The 18,728-nt window shown below is 35.5% G+C and overlaps 3 protein-coding genes across 4 annotated transcripts; 2 read left to right on the top strand and 1 right to left on the bottom strand.

The window, feature by feature from the left end:
• The first annotated feature begins 345 nt into the window (after positions 1-345).
• Positions 346-9,839, top strand: LOC124447797 (actin-related protein 2/3 complex subunit 1A-like). The gene is made up of 12 exons (XM_046998798.1): positions 346-542; positions 1,857-1,942; positions 2,937-3,002; positions 3,178-3,283; positions 4,172-4,241; positions 5,844-5,891; positions 5,986-6,045; positions 6,916-7,025; positions 7,465-7,644; positions 7,798-7,990; positions 9,075-9,165; positions 9,656-9,839. Exons 1-12 carry the CDS (start codon positions 470-472, stop codon positions 9,692-9,694), a joined length of 1,122 nt encoding a protein of 373 aa, XP_046854754.1. The 5' UTR covers positions 346-469; the 3' UTR covers positions 9,695-9,839.
• A 216-nt stretch (positions 9,840-10,055) lies between these two features.
• On the bottom strand, positions 10,056-13,349 carry LOC124447800 (enoyl-CoA hydratase, mitochondrial-like). Its single transcript, XM_046998800.1, has 7 exons — positions 13,083-13,349; positions 12,352-12,549; positions 11,708-11,835; positions 11,500-11,599; positions 10,628-10,852; positions 10,356-10,423; positions 10,056-10,272 (listed from the first exon to the last, which is right to left on the bottom strand). The coding sequence occupies exons 1-7, from the start codon at positions 13,177-13,179 to the stop codon at positions 10,207-10,209; spliced, it is 882 nt and encodes a 293-aa protein (XP_046854756.1). The 5' UTR covers positions 13,180-13,349; the 3' UTR covers positions 10,056-10,206.
• Positions 13,350-13,427: 78 nt separating this feature from the next.
• LOC124447801 (nitric oxide synthase-interacting protein-like) lies at positions 13,428-17,327 on the top strand. Of its 2 annotated transcripts, XR_006948829.1 has the most exons (4): positions 13,428-14,022; positions 15,991-16,431; positions 16,740-16,810; positions 16,853-17,327. XR_006948829.1 is itself a non-coding variant. In XM_046998801.1 (3 exons), the coding sequence occupies exons 1-2, from the start codon at positions 13,587-13,589 to the stop codon at positions 16,425-16,427; spliced, it is 873 nt and encodes a 290-aa protein (XP_046854757.1). In that variant the 5' UTR covers positions 13,428-13,586; the 3' UTR covers positions 16,428-16,431; positions 16,740-17,327. The 2 variants fall into 2 exon arrangements, 1 of the variants encoding a protein (XP_046854757.1); XM_046998801.1 differs by having other exon boundaries at positions 16,740-17,327.
• The last annotated feature ends 1,401 nt before the right edge of the window (positions 17,328-18,728 follow it).

The following is an 18,728-nucleotide window of genomic DNA, read 5'->3' as shown; positions in this document are numbered from 1 at the left end:
TCAATTTTTATTTTTGTTGTAAAAAGACACATGATATCGATGCCAGTATTCTGAACAGAAAAGTGAGTACTACTTGCGATTGTGGGCTTTTCAAAAGTCGTACTACTTTTTTTAATCATCTCTAATCAGACTGAGTCTTCTCGGATCGCAGTTGTCCCGAAAGAGCTCTGTTCTATCATTTGGGGTTGCAGAGGCGACTAAAAAGACTCGTAAATGCATTTGAAAATCTGGTTTTATGTTTTATATTGATGGGAACAAATAATCTACTCTATCTATGAGAGTTTATCGAGTCACTGACCGACAATAACCTTTTGCCGCTGACCATACGTTTGTGCTTGAATGACTGCTCCAATTGTTCGATCACCATTCAATTGTTTCATTTTTTTTATTGTGGTTCGTGTTGACTGTCCAGAGTCCACGGATATTTTATTCTTAGACGGTTAAATATATTGTTTCAAAAAGCTGAAAAATGTCGGAAAAGAGTGTTCATGAACTTATTGTTGGAACAATCACATGCTTTGCTTTGGACAAGCAAAGACAAAGTGAGTTTTATGGTTTGAATTTGTGGTCGATTCAACTACTCAAGTCTGTCAACGTATAGTTTGAAATTTAAATGTGCCTTTCACTTCTCGCGAGAGAAATAAGCTCTACGACTCTATGCTGAAGTTTTTTCAGCGAAGGATTTGGTCAATCATCCTGATTACTTTGTCTGCGACTCAATACGTCAGTTATTTTGCACTAATTCTTGAAAACAGGAAGTCATTGGGCGTTGATAACTTTGAGCAGTTTGATGTGCATATTATTTCTAAGACTTTCTCTTTGGCTTACGGTTTTCCTTACGTCGTGACGATTGCTTTTACATCTGGTCACAGTTCACATTACATGGTAATCCCCTGCATGACATGGTCCTATCAAGAATACTCTGAAAGGGTGCCAGATAGACTGAGAAATTATCTTAAGTTAGTGCGTACATATCTTACATTAAAGTGATCAAACTTGACCATTTCACTGGTATGAAGTGATTCACACAAAATTTTTTTGGACATATCTATGTGAATTCTACTTTCCCAATACTTAATGAGTGAGTTATGTATTAGACAGTCAAAACTTGACAATGTTTTAAGACACTTTTAAGTTCTAAAGTAGTTTGTTTCAGTGATCTCAGTTTTCCAAGGTCATGCAAGTTTGGATTATAGATTATTGGATTTTTTGCATAATAGTACTATTTTAGTTGTGCAAAGTAGTGGTATGTAGGAGGCTTGTCTAGCGGAAAGCAAATTTTTGATATGATATAATTGTTCAAAATACAGAAGGGTCAATTTATAATGCCACACTCGCTATCAGAAATATCATGTTAATAATGACAGTGAGTGAAAGGTTTACAGATTTTGTTTTATATGATATGGTTATTAAGTTGAGAAATAAAAAACATGATTTAGGTATTTCACTAAAAACATTAGACAATAAGCTTAGTCAGCTTATTATTAACATGATATTACAGAAGGGTCATACAAAAGTGCAACACATGCTTAGAAACAAGTGATGATCCAGGTTGGAATAAAGGCAGCCGAAATTCAAAGCATAGCAAAAACACCAAAGACTCAAACACAACACAACCCAAGTGACCTTCTTCCTTTCTTATTTGCGGCCTTAAGGTTTTATAATAGCTGAAGGTGTCTTGAGTTAAGACAAAACATGATTAATTTAATTATTCATTTCAAAGCTTTTGTGATGGTTGTACGTATGTAAAATTATGTGCTGGCATATTAATTTTAAAAATGAGCTTTAATGTACACTTACATAAACCAATGTCGAGTATTCAAGATTTAAACCTCATATTTCTATGAAATTTTCAGAACTTGCCTTCTCGCCCAATGATCACACAGTTCATATCTACAAATTGGCTGGAAACAAGTGGCAACCGGATTGTGTATTGACTGAGGTAAAAAAAAACAACTAAAAAATTGCCAAACAAAGCAGAAAATTATCACTCAGGATTTGCAAACATCAGATTTAGTTGATGAAAATTCTGTGCAACATATTTTTTTGTATTTAAAAATCATGTGGAAAAGTTACTTGAAAACGATTCATGAAAGAAAAACAATGAATAATTTAATGATTGCTAAAGGGTTTCATATGTTCTGTAAAGGTCTGATGAATTTAGAGACAGAAGTCAAAAACAAGTGACAAAACCGGTTGCGTTTACCCTTATATGCATATGGGAGCTATCATTTCTGGTAGGGGGAAGTAAATATTCCCCAACTCACAATAATCGTTCCACATATTTTCCCCCCACGTACTACATAATGTTTACAATTTGCCCAACTTCAATCTGCAAACTTTATTACGGAGCAACTCCACCCTGCCTACCCCATCCCATATGCGTAAAATGGGTTTACGAATTTAAAAATGTCCCTTTTGCCATTCGATGAGAAGTCCACTCTTTCTAAACGTTGAGGAATGAAAGTGGAGTAGCTACAAAATCTTATAGTTAATGTTTATTATATGATCCTCACCATTGAGAGCTTGAGAGCTCCCCATTTATCTGACTGATCTTTACCACATCAAGTTTAATTAATAGTGAAATAAAAAAAAGTTCTCCATTGCAACATGTTGATAATGACTGAGTCATTGGTGATATGTCATCAAAAGCCTGTGAATATGATATATGATCTTTGCTCCCATTTACGGTACGCAACCTCGTCCAAGTGAGATGCTTTTCATGTCCTTATAACCACGTGACAATTATGATTCTCTAAATTTACTGGATTGTGCTAAAACAAAAAAGGAAAGCAAAATGTACATGGAAGCAAGTGTCTTTTTACCATTTTAAGGAGCACTATAGATTGTGTGCATGCTGGGTTTTTCTAGGTTTAAATCTTCAAAATTTCTTGAAGCAAATAAAAAAGTAATGATCTCTGTTCTTTCATTTTTAGCATGGTCAAAATGTTACTGGCATTGACTGGGCTGCAGAGAGCAACAGGATTGTCACTTGTGGAGCTGTAAATGTTACTTTTATGTGTTATTTTTGGCCTGATGATCTGTGGCGAGAGGGTTGATTTTTGTGTTGCAGCTTAATGCAATATGCATGCTAATTTTTTTGAATTTGAAGTCTGTGGTTTTCAAGAATAGCTGTGTATGTACTTCCTTATTAATTTTAATCAATGCTGTATTTAGGATCGTAATGCCTATGTATGGAATCTTCAGGAGGGAAAATGGAAACCAACTTTGGTTATTTTGAGAATAAATCGTGCTGCAACATGTGTCAAGTGGTCACCAAAAGGTACATCATTTTCTGTTGCATACGTAACCCTAATGGTGTATAATGCACACATGAAGAATTCTAATTTATTAAGTATGGCCGTGGTCTTAAAATATTTTTACAAGCTATTTTGTGAATACGATAAGTAGTTTATAGTATAGTTTTTGTTGGAGTGCAGAGACGAGTCTCAGTTAAGTATTTATGAAAATGCAATCTTATTGTGACTGAATTTTCATTTATAGCCAGTAACAAAGCAATAGACAGTATTAATTACTTCGTTATGTTAGTGAAAATATTCTCACTGAATAAAGTATAACAATTGCTTATGAACCGAGAAAGGCCTCACCGAGATAGGCTTATGAACCTACAAGATCTCAAGTTTAAGTCTGTGGAATATGAAAAAATGGAAGGGTTATAGACATTGAAAACCTGGTTGAACTTTTTGTTAACCTGTCTGTAAGAATGCGTTGTACATGTCATCACAATTTTGATAAAAGTATTACTGTTTGAAATACTAAATTTACTTCAGTAATGCTTTGTATAAGTAATAGCATGGTTTCGAGTGCAATTTGGGAAAACGAGTGCAATTTGGGAAAAACATGCATGAGTGAGTTTTTCAAAGACTATCAAAATTGCACGAGTCCAAAGGATGAGTGCAATTTGAAGTCTTTGAAAACTCACGAGTGCTTGTTTTCCAAATTGCACGAGAAACCATACTATTACTTATTAATAATATACATGAAAAAATTCGTGGATTCTTGTCAAAACTACTAGGCATGTTTATTTTCCGCAAGATTATATGGAAAGACATGAACTTTTTTTGCAAAACTTTAATACTAACTGTACATATTTATGTCAAGTTTTGTGTTCATATGTGTATGTTCACATTGATTGTGTATTGATTTACAGAGGATAAATTTGCTGTTGGAAGTGGAGCGAGGTTGATCTCTGTCTGTTACTTTGAGAAAGACAATGATTGGTACGTAAGTTTAGCTAGAATAAAGTGATTATGAATTGAAAACAAACACGAAAACACAAGACTGGAGTATGTTTCAACATCAGAATACTCCTTATCAGCCTAGGCGGACCAGAAATCTGTTGAAGTTTTTTATTTTAATCGATTTATTTAAATATTAAATAGATTATTTGAGTTATGTGCAATGTTCGTCACGCACGCGATCTCCAGTGACTTCCACGTACGTATGTTTGACCAGGTTGGCGACTCTCAACACAAAATTACCCAGTGTTAACTCAAACACTTTCGCAAAACCGTAAATATCTCATAAGTAAATGACAAAACACGAAAAACAAATGCTTACATTTAGTAACGAATTATTTTACTGTATTTTTGCACTTTTTTAACATTAAAATGTCTTTCTATGTGTATGAAATACGCGAATGTTTTTAGTGTTTGTGGCAAATATTTTGCAAAGCCTATCCTTTGGTCACTCATCTAAAAATTTGTCAAATTTTTGAATGCGCAAACGCATCGCAGATTGGCTGAATTTACGTTAAAATAATAGAAAAAATTTTAGTCAATCTGAATGTATGCAAAAACAATTTTACCCAATCTGCATTGCGTTTGAGCCTCGCTGAATCCCGGTTACCTGGCCCATGTGTACAGCCTCACGTGGAAGTCACGCGAGATCGCGTGCTTAACAAACATTGGACATAAATCAAATAATGTATTTACTATTTACATAAATCGATTGAATAAAGACTTAAACAGATTTCTGGGCCGCATATGCTATCAAGAACGAAACTAGAATGGGTGGGGGGGATGGGTGAATATTCATATATTCAGCTCTGCTTGACTGATTTGGTTTGTTAGCGATTTCGAAAGAAATCAGTAGGGCAGAGCTGAATATAGGAATATTCACACACACCCCCCCGCGCCCACTTAACATTCTAGTTTCGTCTTCACTCGCCATGTGTTGAGGTTATTTTGACAGAATGAAAACACTGCTTAGGACTATGCAACGGCTCAAGTTACAAAAAATCAGATTGCTCGCCGCAAGTATGCTAGACTGGAGTATAAATATTTAAAGTGCCAATATCACCTACAGGATTTCTATGGTTTTGAAAAGAGCATAAAAAGTTACTTAATCAGTTTCAAAACATATTTTGATTTACTTGAATAGTTTTTAAAAATTAAAGCTTTAAAGATGGAAAATAGTAAAAATTTCCGTCGTGTTAGGGGACTCAATAACGCGTACTGTCATATACAATAAAATGAATTACAATTGTTTATCAATAAAAAATGTTTTGAAACTTATTTACTAACTTTTTATGCTCTGTTCAAAACCATAAAAATCCTCCAGGTGATATGGGCACTTTAACTGCGAACAATACATTGGATTAGTCTGGACAAAGACACCAGGCAGGAGTATATATATGGACTCCATTTTCAACATCAGATTACTTCTGGTGAAGGCGTGACTGCACTGAACTATATAAAAAGTCAAGTTTAACGTGAGATTAATTTTGATTGAGATGCTACATAGCTATAATAGAGTGCACATGCAAAAAAAATCAAATCTGAAAATTAACTTTTTGTTGACGACTCGTTTCCATCCTTCAGGTGGGTCAGTAAGCATATCAAAAAACCATTGCGGTCCACAGTTACAAGGTAATTTAGTATTGAATTTTGCTTATTTGTTGCCGTCTTTCATTTGACGTAACTGTTGAATGCTGTATGAAATTATTGTATCTGTATTGTCTAGTATTGATTGGCATCCCAGCAACCTCTTGCTTGCGGCTGGATCAACAGACTTTAAAGCCAGGTATTTATAGGATACCCAATCAATTGTCATTAAGGGAATGGTTTGAATCTGGTAGTAACGTTTAGAGCTATGCAGCTGATTGAAAAATATCAGTTTTTATGCAGGAAAATTAAAACAGCTCAGTTCCTTTCCATTCAAAATTGCACGGAAAGAACTTCTTTTCGAAATATTTTAAGAATTACAAGCAATCAAGTCAGTACATGGTAATGTCACAGCTCAAAACACGTAAAAAGCAAGTACATGGTGTTCAAACCATTCAACTAGATCTCTTTGGGAGTAATTTGCGCTTGCTCAGTCACAATTTATTAGAGATGTCATTTGAGCATGCGCCGTCAACTCGACTAATTGTCTTGGGTCATAGCAAGGCGCAACTGAATCTAATTGCACTACTTTCATTAGCTCGCTTTTGTACTCGCAAATTCTTAAAGATATCATCTGAGCACGCCTGGTAACGAGAGGAATCACACCCCAGTCGTAGAGCAGCCTTAAACTTGCGTGTATATAAAATGGGCTAAATGTATACTATATCGTACGTACGTAGATGTTAATTAGCAGCGGATGCTGGGTTCAGTAAGTTGCGGCTTAGGGGTCTAGACGTAGGTAGCGACGGCACTCTCCTTGTGTAGCACCTAGGTGTTCTAATGGAGTGAAGCTTACTATTGGCATCCCAAGTAGGATAGCGTGCCCGGAGCCGAAATTTTCCACCAAAATGTCGACATGCGACGCTTTAGTGCCTTTCTATACGTTGTTCCATTCCCATGGTATCGGCAGGCATGAACGGAAATTGGGATCTTTTGTTTATAAAATTTGTCTTTTTTTTTACAAGAGTTTACGTGAGTTGTATTTTTATTGGATGTCTGTGTGTTGCAGAGTATTTTCTGGTCACATCAAAGATGTCGACGGTAAACCTCCAAAAGAGACGCAGTGGGGTGAAAAACCAGCCTTTGGAGCGTGCCTTGCCGAGTTTTATGAAGGCAGAGGTGAGGTTACCTATGTGTGCTCGCTTTTATGTCGATTGTTTTTGTGGTTAGCCACTGTGCATTAGCTGTGTAAAAATGGAAGTGTCTGTCCAGGTATGTATGATGTGTTGAAGTATCTGACATGTTTCGACGATTATCGCATTAACGAATAGATGACGAACAGGTTGTATCGTCAAACGATATACGCATGAATGTAATGATTTGTTTGTTTAGCTGAAATGATATTTTTATGACCGATATTTTCCAATTGGTTTTGACTTTTTGACTCTTGTATGTAGTTATTGTCTGTGGAAATGAGTTCATAATAATTCATAAAAATCACTAGACACGAAGTTTTGACTAGTGTATTGAATTCTGTTGACTGGTCTGTACTCTATTCTGCATCTAGTTCCAGGCTCTTTCCTCTCGGTCAAATGAACTTTTTTACTTCGTCATCTAGGTGGATGGGTGCACGCTGTATCTTTCTCTTCCGGTGGCGATAAATTGGCGTGGGTGAGTCACAACTCCAGTGTCAGTGTAGTTCTCGCTGCGAATAAGTCCCAGATCTTCACTGTCAGGGGTGATTTCCTCCCTCTGATCTCTTGTATCTGGATTTCAGATAACAGTATTGTTTGTGCGGGTAAGTTATGTCGTCAGAGTAACCGTCGCGAAGCTGGGGCAAGAACTGGGGAAAGGGCACCCCAGACTATTGCGATTGAATTAAAAACGTCCACTAATGGAAAGTGTTTATTAAACTTTCTTGCTTAGTTTTATTATTCATCGTTATTTCTAGGTCACGACTATGTGCCATTGTTGTTCAATGTTGATGGTGGTGGTCAAGTGACATTTAAACAAAAACTGGACGTTGTCAAGAGGAAGGAATCGGAAACGATGAGTGCCATGGCTAAGTTCCGAACCATGGACAAGGAAGCATCAACTGGCGAATCGGGAAAAGGTGTCAATACCACTCATCAAAATGCGATCACGTGAGTTTTCTTTCCCTCAACGTATTTTATTTCCGATTTAAGGCCCGTTTACACGATCCGATTGTTTCGGTTCCGACTTTTGGTTGCTTGTTCAGATGGTCCGATAATTCTGTTGATATTTATATTCGTTTAGATATTTATGTCGTTTGAACCGCCATTTGCGTTATCGGCTCCCTTTGATCCTGTCGAATGAAAATGTATCAAGTTCTATTTCCATCCGACTTTAGATTGACGGATCCGACTGTTGTAGGCTAACTTTATATGTGTTCACACTATCCGTTATTTAGGATCCGAAAAAATCGGATCCAACGAATCGGATCGTGTGAACGGGCCTTTAAGGTCTGTCTATGCCCTGTTTTTAAATGTTTAGTGTTTACGAACATGACTGAGTTCGTACAAACTTTAATGTCATTGAATTTAAGTTCAAAAATTCAAGGCCCCTGAAAAGTACGATTAACATGTTCCTGAAAGTGCTTGAATGCAAATTTTTTCCATCAAATTTTGTAAACGTATCATCGTACTAGTTTCTTTTAAAAAGCGGAGTTGAAATTGTAGCTACAGTTTCTTAAGCTTTTATTGCACGAAAAAGTAACTCTTGTGCTAAATGGTTAATGTCAATACGTTGAAGTAACCCAACAACATGGTAGCTTTCAAGTCGTATGAAAACGAACCATTTGCTCATGACTCATTAGAAGAAGTTTTTTTTGTTTTGATTTTGATGTTTTTAATGATTTCTGAAGTTTTGGTTTGTGCGCATTTCAAGGTCTTCCTCGCCCTTAGTTTGTTTTCAAAATATGTTCTGGGGAAATGCTTGAAATTGATTACTTTTTTGCATTCTACGAGCCCTGGTATGAACACGTAGTCTTTTAATCCAAAGATTTAATTAATGAAAAATTTAAAGCAATAAACCTACTTTCTTTTTTACTGAGCTTTATAAAAACTTTCAAATTGCTTTAAAAGTTGAGTCTCTCTTTTCATACAATCCTAATTTGATCTATGAAGCTGGTGCTTGCAGTATGTTTCATATATTAGGTCTAAATTCTATTGCAATATAGCTAACACGTTATTAATCGATTGCATTTAGCCAAATTGCCATTCACTCAGGCAATAAGAAAAGCGTTAGTAAGTTTGCTTCCGTTGGTATTGACGGCCGCTTTGTCATCTGGGATGTAAAGGTACGTGACATGATTTCAGTTGGTCTTGCTTTGTGTCTTCGTCGCTAATTGCTATTATTAATTTTACGATAAGCACTGAAGTTATTTTATCAGACCCGCCATGTTTTATGGAGCAGCCACCACCCTGCCCCCTCAAAAACACTACACATGTTTTATGACAGATTATCTTTCAAAAACATTTAGTAGAATTCTCACGGCATTAAGATTGCACTTTCCTCCTCTATGGGCGTATAAAGACTTGCATTGGTGTTATACAATCGCTGGTACTGGGGTTACCCGTAACATGTTACATAAAGCAGCATTTAAAGTTTTATTGATTTTTAATTGTTTGTATGTGCTAACGGTACAACAAAAAAAGTTGAAAGAGTTAAAATGACGCTTTCTGTCATCAAATCATTTTTTCAATCTTCAAATAAGAAATTTTTGTGCGCTGTTCCACTCTGGCTCACTGTAAAATTTCTTTATCACCATCCTTTTTTTTTTGTTTTAGGGATTGGAATCGGCTATTGCTGGTTTGAAAATTGCATGAAAAGGAAAAAAAGGCAATTATTGTTTGAGTGTTTTTTTCATTGAGTATTTTCTCCAACGATTATGTTACTTAGCACTTTCAACTCTACTGTATTTGTGTAATGACTTTGATGAAATATAACGTTTTGTTTTGATACATTGTTAAATAGTTGTTGAATTTGAAATCGTCTCGTACCTTTTGTTGTATATTGTCTATCTCGCTAGCAGGCAGCAGGTCTATACAATTCGACGAACTGGCAAATCCTTTGATCGCAAATGCGAGCGTGGGCGGGCAATTTCCCCCATTTTGGAAGAGTAAAGCCACATTAGAGCATCCAGTTCACCAGTTTCTAATAACCAAACGCAAGAAAAGCAAAACAGTGTCGAATAGTTTGGTCGTTTTATTAAAATATTACGTGGCCACCAAAATGCGTAGAATATATTTAATTGGGTAGTAAAACGCGATTGCGATTGTTGTTATTCCTAGTTGTGCCACAAACGGTACTGCAATTAGTTGTTCGTCGAGTTTAACCCCTATTGATCTTTGAATTCTGCTTCACGTTTGTTCACAAAAGCCGTCATTCCTTCTTTGCGATCATCCTAAAAAATAGTCAAGTGTTCCAATTTTATAGTAATGCTGCACATTGCACGAAAAATGCCAAGCAATATACAAAAACACTTACGGTGGCAAATGTTGCATAAAATATTTTTTTCTCGAACTTTATTCCTTCGGCTAATGTTGTTTCATAGGCTAAAAAAAGAGGTTGATTCAGAGTTACGTACACAAAACTAACTGCTGAAAATGTAGAAATTTTCCAGGTAGTTATGTATAACAAATGGCAATATGAAATTCCGTATGGTACAGCTGGGTACAACCTTTCTTTGAACTAAAATGATGGGGAGCTCCAATTAGATCAAATTCAACAGAGCAAACCTTTCTTGTTCACAGTGTTACCTGTATTTACTGCATCTTTTGCCATAGCAACTATCAATTTTGATTTTGATGCAATATTTTCAGCAGTTTTGATAGCCTTGTTCAGTAAATCATCCGCAGGATACACCTTACTGGCCAGCCCAGCTGCCAATGCTTCATTGGCTGATATATGATCACCAGTTAAAACCATCTCCATTGCTAAAGACTTGCCAACAACTCTAGTTAATCGCTGCGTACCACCAGCACCTACAACATGTCAACTTAAATGAAATCCAATAAAACATGAGAATTGGGTGTATGGGTCAACAATTTTAAGGGGTTTACAGGCCAAAATTTTTCAGGAGGTGCTCGGAACATCTTTTAAGGGGTGGCTGGTACATTTGTTGAAGGGATTTTTGGTACAATTTCAATCTTAAAAGACCTAATTCACAAAACTTTCCAGCAAATAAAGCCAGACAACCCTTGTCTGCTTAACATTTCAGAGGGGTTGTAGCCCCCTGCCTTATTTGCCTAAGATTAAGCAACCTCGATTTGTATATTAGACTTGATATTGTATCTGGTGTTAAATTTGAAGGTGAGAGTTGCCTTACATGGGAGGGGGTGGGGTTAGGAGATACTCTTTGCTTATGATACATCTTTCAGATTTTGTATTTTTATTTCATTGCAAATTTCTTATAAGTTATGAAGACCAACTTGTAATAAACTTCCCAAAGTTTAGTTTTGTAAAACAACCACGACAACCTCACTAATGCCCTAAGCTAATGAGGTGCATTCTCCAGTAAAAATATGTACATATGTATCAGAAAGACGAAGACTTCTGATGTTAGTCTTCCAGTACATTTCTCAATAACATGTAAGTTAGAGAATGTAGAATCCTTGTGGTATTAGTTTACCTGGTATTGTTCCTAGTTTAATCTCTGGCTGCCCAAACTTTGCCTTATCACTGGCAAGAATAATGTCACACATCATGGCCAACTCACAGCCACCTCCAAGCTGCAACATTAAACAAGTGAAAAGATTAAGCCATGATAGAAAGGTTTGATCGCAAGTACTTGATGCTTCATTCCAATCATTTGAACAAGTAAAGAGTTCATTACTTACTGCAAATCCATTCACAGCTGCAATAGTTGGTTTCGTACATTTAGCTACGCTGTTCCAATGGTCAAGAAATCCTGACTTCATGCATTCTTGAAATGTTTTATTTTCCATTTCTTTGATATCTGCACCAGCTATACAAATTACAATCACCACAAGCCAGGACTAAACTTTTTTAAAATTTGACTCCCTCCCTATATATAACACTGCAGAATTTTTGTGAGGAATGTTTCTAAGGGTAGACAAAGAGTGGGGGGTGCAGTGGCTTCATATCATCTTCACAAACATTCTTGACTTCGGACAAATAGTTGATAATGATAATTTGACATTTCTAAATAATTCACTCTTGAATAAAGTTCCTATATCAGGGTCATGGCAATAACTGCTTTAGATAGTTAAATCAATTTCTGGAACATTTGCAAAATATTTAATAGAAAAAAATATTTTCATGGGCTTTTCATGCCTACAAGTTTCAACATGTCAATAGCTCATTCAGAGACATATCATAAAACAATCAAGTAGATGGTTATGCACCTTTATAAAATAGATGGACTACAGAATACAGTGACGTTAATGCTATACAAATTTATTTTATTCAGCTAGCATTTTCCCTCTGGCTCCCAGCTCATTATAATGCAATATTTACATACCAGCAAAAGCTCGGCCACTGCCTGTAATAATAATTGCTCCGATGTCATCATCTTTTTGAGCATCATCTAATGCTATGGTCAAATCACTAATGATGCCATCATTTAGAGCATTGAGTGCATCAGGTCGATTTAAATATATCAAAGCAACATTGTTCTTTGCCCCTTTCTTTTCCACTTTGATAAAGTTGTAAGAATCGCCTAAATAGTGGCAAAGCCGGCACATTAACTACGTCATTCTTGTTGACTTTTTGTGTAAACTTTTGTGTTAACTTTTCATCTCAAAAAAAAATCAATATTAAAGTTTAAGTTTTGATATTTGCATCACATGTCTAGAACATTTGCTACAATAAAACATTTTAAAAAGTCATCACTTCTTGTTGACTAACATGTACATATAATTACATAAAGCCCGACAGGAAATAGAGTAAGAACTTTTTGCACTATTTTCTGTCTCTTTGCACTATTTGAAAGTCCAAACCACAGCTAAACATACAACGCTTAATAGTGAAAAATTACAATTAGACAGTCCCTAGGGACACCATAATAAGGTCCCACAAGATTCTACATATAGGATCCTAAAAACAATGACTTAATTTAAAAGATGAGATTTCTAGTAATGTATAATGTTCAGGCAGGTGTTGACAAACCGAATGACATCCATGGCATAAACGAGTTTTACTGTCCTGTTAAGTTCAGAAGAACTTAATTCAGTATTTAGCTAACGATATTACCTGTATTAAGATATTTGCTGTGTAATGAAAGGGTTCCCACGAGTTTGGCGCTGGAAAATAAATTGGAGCGCAATAGCTTTGTCGCGCTTAAGGCCATATCAAGTTATACTACTCCAACAAGACCAACACCAGAGAACACTCTTTCAATTTGCAAATTGTCGAACTAGTTTAACTTCTGAGCAGATCTGCCTGACCCACACCTCACCCAATGACTACTCGCTGAAGGCTAACAACTGAAAATTTTTCTTCGCGGAAGATAGTCTTTTTCAAAGTTTTTCGATGGATTCTGTGTGTCTAAGTGAGTAGAAGACAAGGTTTTTGTGAAATACTATTTTTTTTATAATTGGTGACTTTCGCAGATTGGAAGAAAGGAAAATTATAATGAAGCTTAGTATAAAAACTGGAAACACATCCAGTTTGCGTTTCAAAATTTTACAGAAGGAGCAATAATCGTCGTAAATTTTGTCTAAAATTGAACTATAAATCACATTAAAGAGTTTTGAAATGACTCGCCATGGAAAGAACTGTACAGCTGGGGCGGTATACACGTACCATGAACGAAAAAAAGACGCCGAACAATCCGGATTTGGCAGTAAAAATCTTCGTCTCGGGAAGGATTCAGTAAAAGATTTTGACTGTTGTTCTTTGACATTGCAACCATGTAGAGATCCAGTCATAACTCCCGATGGATTTCTCTACGATAAAGAAGCTATCTTAGAGTCTCTCTTGCATCAAAAGAAAGAAATTGCTCGCAAAATGAAGGTCTACGAGAGGCAAAAGCGAAAAGATGAACAAGAGAAACGAGATATTGCTTTGACAATGGAAAAGAAAAAAGTTGAAAATTTTGAGAAGTTGGAGAAACGACTTGCGACTGAAAAACACGATGCTTTCAACTCAAGTAAAGGAAGCAGTCCTTCGAAGTCAGTGACAGATAAGAAAGGTAGGATTCTTTTAGAAAACTATAAATTTGGAATGTTTGAACATTAAGTTAATAAATAGTAGATAAGGCTAAAGACCGAGCTAAAGAGTAAGGACGAGCTTGTTAATCAGTAGATTAATGGGAAATCTGATTTATCGGTTGATTAGTTACAATGGTCAGTTCACAAATAATAGGCTTTAGCAATCAGCAATTTTCCTGTTCAAATGCTTATCCCAAGAGCTTTCTCCCTTGACATGATAGTCTTATATAACCATAGGAACATTAAAACCTATGATGGCGTACATTGCAATGAGTACTGCTATCCAAATTTATCATACACAAATCCAACCTCCTGCTGATTATTGCTGCTCGGTTTGGGTTGGGCTTGATGAAATGCTAATCACAATATTACAAAAACTACAGAACCAAGCAATTTAAGATATAGTGAGAGCTGGTATGATACAAATGGGGTTGCATTGCTCAACTTCGTACCAATAGATAACCTCACACTTAGAAGATGGAAAAAATTAAGAATTTACTCCAGATTATGTACTGAGTTTCCCCTAGATGCTTAGCACACAATACGATCTTAGAAACTCTGAAATGAAGCTGAATTCACCAAAGCTTCATACAAAATACCTAAAACAAAGCTTTCATTACCGTGGAGCCTAGCTTTGAAATAGCCTCCCTGAAAATATTCGAAGGTTTTAATCTTTTCAAGCTGTAAATGAATTTTATAATACATAAAAACTCCCACACTTGTAAACCAGTAAATGCTTTTTTAATATTGTAATTATACTAGTCTTTTTCATGTGGCTATATATGTAGTTAGTTTAATATTAATGTTTTTAATTCATGCATAATTATTACTGAAGATTTTGATGTGTCAAAATAATATTGAAATAATGATCATAATAATAATAAATAATGTTGTGGTACAACAACAAAGAAATCATAGCCTTGTCAAAGTAGTCTAAACTGTACATATGCAAATTAAAAGTAAAAAGATAAAGTTTGGGTCATATATACTTACACATTGTTTCTAAAAATTTACTAATGTTAACGCGTTGTGTTTTGTTTTAATTTCCACTTCGCATTTTCTCCACGAGCGGATTAATGCGCATTTGACAGAAGAGAAGATTTTCCAAGTGTGTGTAGGAGGAGGGGGGGATAGTCTTAGGCACCAAGACCTCAGGATACTGATAGTATAAAACATGTAATTACCTTTAAAATTATCAGTTCCTTTAATACTATTACAATATTAGTCTGCAGTACGAATGTTTCTTGTGGGCGCTAGACGATTTAAGGAAGTGCGCACCCCGCACCACCCCTAGAAAATCAGCCCCTTATTTTCTTACGCTCTAGCAATTTGGCTTCGAAAATTGCGCAGTACAAGCCGTTAGTTTTCACCATGAAAAGATTGTATATTCTTGACGAAAGACCTTGCATTACATACACAACAATTTTATATTAATTTTACGTCTGTCAAACTGTTGTCCCACGTCACGTGATTAGTGTTTGCTCACATCTATGAAAGATGAACCTGTTGATATCTATTGGTTTAATAGATATCCACATTACGGTAAATATAAACTGCTTACATCCTTATTTTAAGTTTTAAAAATGGAAATTTCGAAATTTCATGCCGAAGCGAAAAGTTTCATGTTGAGCTGTTTCGTCAATAATTATCAAAAAAAAGATTTCGTACATCACTTTTTGTGATAACGTGCCTGTGTATTCTAAACAATTTTATTGTTTATTTACAGAATTCACGTTACAAGTAAATAAGTAATTTGACATACGTTTTGATTCACCTGTTATCTAAATGCTCAAAAACCTTCCTGCCTTATACAAAATTCTTTCTTGCGAGTAGTTTTGTAAAAAATTCCCTTGTATTAGCACTGCCGGCGATGTTGGACATTTTAAACCCCTCAGAATGATTGTCATGTTAAAATACTTCAATTTACACATCTTTTGTTTTAACAACAGGCAGCAAAGAATTACCAAGTTTTTGGATTCCTTCCTTGACACCTGAGGCAAAACCAGATGTGGCAAAGAAACCAGATTTGAAAACAAAATGCCCAATGTCTGGTCAGCCATTAAAATCCAAAGACCTCACTCCAGTCAAATTTACTTCAGTTGCTGGTGAGGAAAAGTCTTTAATAACCCGCGAAGTTCGTTACAAATGCGCCGTTACCCATGATGCTCTTGGTAACTCCGTCCCGTGTGCTGTGTTGAGGAACACGGGTCACGTGGTCACGATGGATTGCGTTGAAAGATTAATAAAAAAAGACATGCTTTGTCCTTTTACTGGTGACAAACTTAAGGATAGCGATATAATCCCAATACAACGAGGTGGAACTGGTTTTGCAGGCTCAGGGATTGAGCTGAATGCCAAGAAAGATGGACCCGTCATGCAGGTTTAACCAGGTAATTATGCCTTTTTGCACTAAAACCGCATGTGCCGACACTTGACGTATGTAATGTAAACAAACGCAAAAGCTTTAACACGCAGTTGTCTTGTTGTATAGCCAAGTGGTTGTAAACCAAAATTTTTGTTGGGCATTATGTTTTATTTTATGTTTAATGAAAGCGTCGTCTGATAAACAATTTTAAACAAAACTTTGATGGAAATTGTACTTAGCCATTACGGGTTATGAATGAAAAGTTAGAACACCCATTACCATGAGAAACCATTAGTTCATAAGCCCACAATTCTAATAACTAATTTTTTACAGGATGCAATACTCGATGAAATGATCAAGAAATACTTCCATCTGATCGCAAAAAGCCTGACGTAATTCATGAGCGCCACAATTATGCAAGTTATGTTAACAAAACTTTATTGTCCATCGAATGCAAGACAAGTTTTGCCTCAAAAATGCTTCCATGAATGCTAACCTGATCAGTACAGAAAACAACTGCTTCTTTAAGAAATATACGGTCAATAACTAGCAATATTTACTCTCATTACGTCGATACGTCGTATTTGCTAAATCTCTCTAATGTTAATTTCTAAGATTAAAGTAAAGTTGCAACAGAGGAAGCCATGAATTTAGCAAAGTATATTGTATGCAAAGTAATTTTTGCTGCGATTTCTTTATGTTTTGTGTATAGATTTTTTTGGTAAAGTAGATATTATGCTTCTTATGAATTTTATGTGAACAGAACAAAGATATGGTTTTAATATCATGTTTGCTCATTTTTGGAAACCGTTAGTATCTGAGCTCATTATTACTGTTTTGAGTATGAAGCTGACAATTATGCTGATTATAAATCATCTGGCAAAAATATGTATATAGCCCAATTAAATCGTTAAAAACAAATCATTATTTTTACTCAATGCAGTATGATGTAGATTGTAAAGCGACTGAAATTCTGATCTCATGTCAATTAAACTCATTCGCTCGTTGTTATTTGACTCCGACTAGATAAAACAAGGATGTTGAGCTTTTTTTATAAACGCATGAAAGAATTAAATTGAGTCTCAAAGCTTTGTCGTCGATTTACTAAACGGGTACTGTAATTCTGCAAAAGCTTATTTTGTGGAAATCTGTGTGAAATATTGATCTGTTTATAACTTACCACAATGAATAATAATTTCACTCACATATGCCATATGCTGAATGCTGCATATCCACTTCGTTTTGGCGTTTCCCACGTTGGATTGCATACAAGTTATATTGTTGTCTTTGTGGCACTAATCTTAGTTGTGTTGTTAACAGTTTACCTGAATCTTACAGCTATCTTGACATTTTTATTGTCAAAGCGTTTGAGAAATTCTCTATGTTATTCTCTTATATTCCTCCAATCTATTGTGGACCTCATTTTTGGAACATCAACTGTAATACTAACTTCTTGGCAAATCTTACCAGCAATTTTCATTCTAGATGTCGACTGTAGTGTGTTCCACGTACAAAGAGTTTCCCACTATATGTTTATTGGCTCATCCGTAACCGTTTTGTCCTGCATGAATATAGAAAGATTTTTGGGCATCGTATACCCAATGTACCATAGAAGAAACGTTACAAAAACAAAATTGAAGACATTTGTAGTTACTGGTTGTTTTTTTCTTTGTTAATATGTTCAGTGGCAAGTTTAATTGAATCAATTTCACTATTGCAAAATTTCTTTGCCTATGTTTCTCTCGCGCATTTTTTTGGAACTGTTTTTGTGTATGCTAAGATTTATTTTGTTGCAAGAAAACCATGCCCTCGAGGGATAGTGCAAAGCTTAAATGTCAAAATTTAACATCCAAAATGAATCAGATGAGTAAAGGTTTAACTCATCTAGAAAGTAGGTCCCAAAAGTTCATACTAAATAAACGTTTAAGCAAAAGCTCATCTGGTGAGAAGAAATTATGAAGCAACGGGAAACAGATCCATAAAAAATTCGTATACGAAATAAACCCTGCTGCAGTTGAAGCGGAAGAAGCAAGCAAGTGGATTGATTGTGTAAAGGAAAAATCATTGATAGTCGCTCTTGAACTCATTCAAATCTATTCATTGCAAGTAGAAGCATGTGCCCGTAAGAATTTATTACACAACATAAAATTAGCAAACTCGTGTCGCTTGGTAGTTATTTTTTCAGTGATAGGCTTCTCTTCTCCGATTATTGTCCTGGTATTTAAACCAGTTGATTTTTGTAAATATTTAATGGGAGTGACCGTTTGGTGCAATCTATTCTTTTTTTCAAATTCGTTCCTTAATTGCTTGATTTTCTTTTGG

The sequence above is a fragment of the Xenia sp. Carnegie-2017 genome, unplaced genomic scaffold, assembly GCF_021976095.1.
Source record: "Xenia sp. Carnegie-2017 unplaced genomic scaffold, XeniaSp_v1 HiC_scaffold_23, whole genome shotgun sequence".
Classification (NCBI taxonomy): Eukaryota; Metazoa; Cnidaria; class Anthozoa; order Malacalcyonacea; family Xeniidae; genus Xenia; species Xenia sp. Carnegie-2017.
The sequence above is the reverse complement of the archived record's forward strand: the minus strand, read 5'-3'. Positions and strand labels throughout refer to the sequence as shown.

Excerpts from the sequence above, each read along its gene's own strand:
- LOC124447797 (XM_046998798.1), top strand. The coding sequence starts at position 470 with ATGTCGGAAAAGAGTGTTCATGAACTTATTGTTGGAACAATCACATGC. Across the intron at positions 6,046-6,915 it reads TCAACAGACTTTAAAGCCAG|AGTATTTTCTGGTCACATCA; the intron begins GTATTTATAGGA and ends TGTGTGTTGCAG. Across the intron at positions 7,026-7,464 it reads CGAGTTTTATGAAGGCAGAG|GTGGATGGGTGCACGCTGTA; the intron begins GTGAGGTTACCT and ends TTCGTCATCTAG.
- LOC124447800 (XM_046998800.1), bottom strand. The coding sequence starts at position 13,179 with ATGGCCTTAAGCGCGACAAAGCTATTGCGCTCCAATTTATTTTCCAGC. Across the intron at positions 10,853-11,499 it reads TAAACTAGGAACAATACCAG|GTGCTGGTGGTACGCAGCGA; the intron begins GTAAACTAATAC and ends GACATGTTGTAG. Across the intron at positions 10,424-10,627 it reads AAAAGATGCAGTAAATACAG|CCTATGAAACAACATTAGCC; the intron begins GTAACACTGTGA and ends CTCTTTTTTTAG.
- LOC124447801 (XM_046998801.1), top strand. The coding sequence starts at position 13,587 with ATGACTCGCCATGGAAAGAACTGTACAGCTGGGGCGGTATACACGTAC. Across the intron at positions 14,023-15,990 it reads GTCAGTGACAGATAAGAAAG|GCAGCAAAGAATTACCAAGT; the intron begins GTAGGATTCTTT and ends TTTTAACAACAG.